Below are 3,484 nucleotides of genomic sequence, written 5' to 3'. Positions count from 1 at the left end.
TTCGCTTGCCTAAACCTATAATAAAAAAAAAATTGAATGTTATTACGTCTTCACATAAGCTTCGATATTACTTCGTCAATTATGGGAAATGTGAAAGCATTCGATCCTGACTTTAATATTTATACATCAAGTGCTGCTTTATGTTACTTACATGGCAAGTTATAGGTTTTAAGTTAGGAGTGTGTTTATACCTGGACAGCGCTCAAATACATGGACTAGGACTACCAAATTTTGTTTCAAACGTAGTGGCATGCGTAGTTCCTTCTCGGGGAAGAAAACAGAATAAGGAAAGGAATAAGGAAAGACAAGCTCTCCATAACCTTTTTATTTTATATTCCAATTTTAAATTTATGTTCATACATCTACTGTTTTTTTATATATATTCTCTCTTCATCTCTATTTGACGAAAATAAAGTATATTATATTGTTCACATGCATTCTTGATGTGCTAAGGATTTGGATTTTTTTTAGTGTAACTATGTATATGTTGTTTTTTTATTCACTCAACTTTGAAATTTTTTAGTTTAGATTCTAAAAAGTTTTTATTCATTCCTGTTTTAGTCACCCGTTGTTAAATTGATAACATGATATTTTTTTAATTGGTATAATAACATATTTAGCTCGTAATACTTGCATATTCTATCAAGTTGATCCTAATTCTAAATAATTTAATAATTTAACTCTTCACATTTACAAATTCTATTAATTTGATCCTCAAACTTCTTAACCGAAACTTTCAACTTTTAGAATTGAGACATTTCACATCTAAAAATTTGTAAAACCCCAAAAAAGAAAAAAAATTTCCATTTGTGCAAATATAGCACGTAATAAATAACACGTGCAAATATATTATTGCTTAGAAACCAAACAATCAGATCACCAAAGAACCAAGCTTAAGAAACAAAAAATCTAGCAATAGGTACTAATTAATTTAATAAAATCCAGAATAATTAACATCAAAGTTGCAATTCTTCTTTATGAGTGATTTGGCAGGCAAAATAAAATCAATTAATAACCAAAAATTCTATTTTTTTCAGTTCTTCAAGCAGCAAAAAACCTATCTTTGAGGTAAGGATTAAATTGGGTAACCGTTAAATATAAGAAAAAGTAGAAATTTAAATAACCCAGAAACTAAAATCTCTATATAGTTCAATTCTCAAGAAACTTGGTAAAGTATGTTATATTTGCACGATTGGAGAAGTTCTTTTTTTTTTTCTTTTTTTTTGGGGGGGGTTTGTAGAATTTCTTTATTGTCAAAGTTTTCTGAAAGTTTTTGACTGGAAAGTATAATGATCAAATTGATAGAATTTGTAAATGTAAAGAGTTAAATTTATTGAATTATTTAGAATTAGAATCATATTGATAAAATATATAAGTATTGATGACTAAATGTGTTATTATATTAATTAAAAAAATGAGGTCGGAAATGGAGAAATAATTGAGTTACCATTATCAAGGAAAAAAGGAAAGATTCTCGTGATTTCTGATACATTGTCAATATTTTCCAAAAGAAAGAAGGAAGTCCTTAAATTGCCCATGAAATCTCACAAAACACCCAATTTTGTAAAGGAAGGGAAGCCACCGACTGCTAAATTTATTTGGTCATTTCCTATAAACGGTTGATCCAATAGTTACAATTGCCAACTGTAATAGCAATAAAAGTCAAACTAAAAAGCTAAGTTGTAACCAAATTGTAACCAAATTGGTTTTTAGCTTCTCCTGTTGAATGTTACTATTCAACCTCCTTTTGTACCTAAGCATAATTTTTTACAATTATTTTTTAATATTTAAATTCAATTGTTTTTATAAGATAACATACAACAATTTCAAAAATAGATTTAAGTGATAGTGATGGATTATAAAGTTTTAGTTTAATAGTAAAGGTGACGCTTTATATACTTCAAATTCCGTTTAAATAAATTATATGTGACAAATTAATTAATGATTAGTTTAATATTTATAATAATAAGTCGGTAATAATATATATATATATACATATTTCGATTAAAAAATGCCGTAGGTTACAAAGTTAATATTTAGTTTTTCTATTTTTATTTTCAAAAATTTATTTTTTTATTTTTTATATTTTAAAATTTAAGTCTAATTATTTATAATTTTTAAATTTATTAATAAAATTTATTTAATAGTAATATAATTAAAAAATATGATTATAATAAACTTGAATTTAATAAAATAATGTTAGTTGGAGGTGAATAAAAAAGATAAGTAGTATATTTTATCCTTGGGTAATTCTATCTCCAAGTCAAAAGCAGAGAAAGCAAACATTAATAAAACAAGAAAAAGAAAAAGCGGGGGCAACTGCTTCTCCGAAACAGGGGCTGTATTTTCCAGCTCTACAAGAATCAGCTGATCCGCCATAAAGATTTCTTGTTCCTTTGCTGTCATACATAGGGAAAACATGACCCCCTCCTTCTTTCCAAGAAAAAACCTCCTTACCTCATCCATCTTCTCCCTCCTATTTATAAATTCCCCAGCGCATCTCAACATTCATACAAACTTTTAAATTCCTTTGAAAAACATAGTATATTGTCATTAGGAGTCAATGGCAGGGATTGGTAAAACGGCTCCAGATTTCGAGGACTTATTGCCGGCGATGGCGGAGAAGCTGGGGGGAGACGGGCTGATGAGGGAGTTGTGTAATGGGTTCAAGCTGTTGATGGACGAGGAGAAAGGGGTGATCACTGCGGCGAGCTTGAAGAGGAACGCTGCTGTGCTGGGGTTGCAAGATTTGAGAGACGATGAGCTGGCGAGCATGGTAAGGGAAGGTGATCTCGACGGCGATGGGGCTCTCAGTGAAATGGAATTTTGTGTGTTGATGTTCAGATTAAGCCCTGGCTTGATGGAAGAGTCCCGATTATTGCTGGAAGAGATGCTTGAAGACCAGCTCAAAACTGCTGGATTCTAACATCATCTTATGTTGTTTCGACCCTTTTTTAGTCATACATGACAATAGGGTACTACAATACTCAATTAATATTTTATTAGAGTTTTTTTCTCTTTTATTGTAACACAATAATACAATTTTTTTAAATACCACCACACATCCTCAAAACTTTGGCTCAAAATTCTAAATTGCTTATGAATTTTATTTTGAGTTAAATATAAGATTTGTATTTAAACTTATTTACTTTTTTTAGATTGGTATTTATAGTTGATACCTAAATTTTTTTTCCGCTCACTATATTAGTACACGAGACTAATGATATTAATTTTTTACTAACATGGCAACGCTGGGTAATCGCACGCCACCATATAACGTCCTCTTGTGCCTCTTTATCTTTTTGTTTTTGTTACTTTATTTTATTTTCCCTCTTTACTTTTTTTCTTCTATCAAAAACCAAAAAATTTTCCCTAACTTTCTCACCATCCAATCAATTCTAAATTGAAAAGTTTTATTAATTTATCAAATGGTTGAACTAACATAAAAAAAATAATAATCAATTCATTTCACTTGAACAATTTC

The 3,484-nt window shown here is 29.4% G+C and overlaps 1 protein-coding gene across 1 annotated transcript; it reads left to right on the top strand.

Moving 5' to 3' along the window:
* The first annotated feature begins 2,265 nt into the window (after window positions 1-2,265).
* Window positions 2,266-3,144, top strand: LOC107894153 (calcium-binding protein KRP1). Its single transcript, XM_016819375.2, has one exon. The coding sequence runs from the start codon at window positions 2,564-2,566 to the stop codon at window positions 2,924-2,926; it is 363 nt and encodes a 120-aa protein (XP_016674864.2). The 5' UTR covers window positions 2,266-2,563; the 3' UTR covers window positions 2,927-3,144.
* The last annotated feature ends 340 nt before the right edge of the window (window positions 3,145-3,484 follow it).

The sequence above is a fragment of the Gossypium hirsutum genome, chromosome A13 (assembly GCF_007990345.1).
Source record: "Gossypium hirsutum isolate 1008001.06 chromosome A13, Gossypium_hirsutum_v2.1, whole genome shotgun sequence".
Taxonomy (NCBI): Eukaryota; Viridiplantae; Streptophyta; class Magnoliopsida; order Malvales; family Malvaceae; genus Gossypium; species Gossypium hirsutum.
Note: the sequence above shows the minus strand (reverse complement) of the source record. Positions and strands in the feature narration are given on the sequence as shown.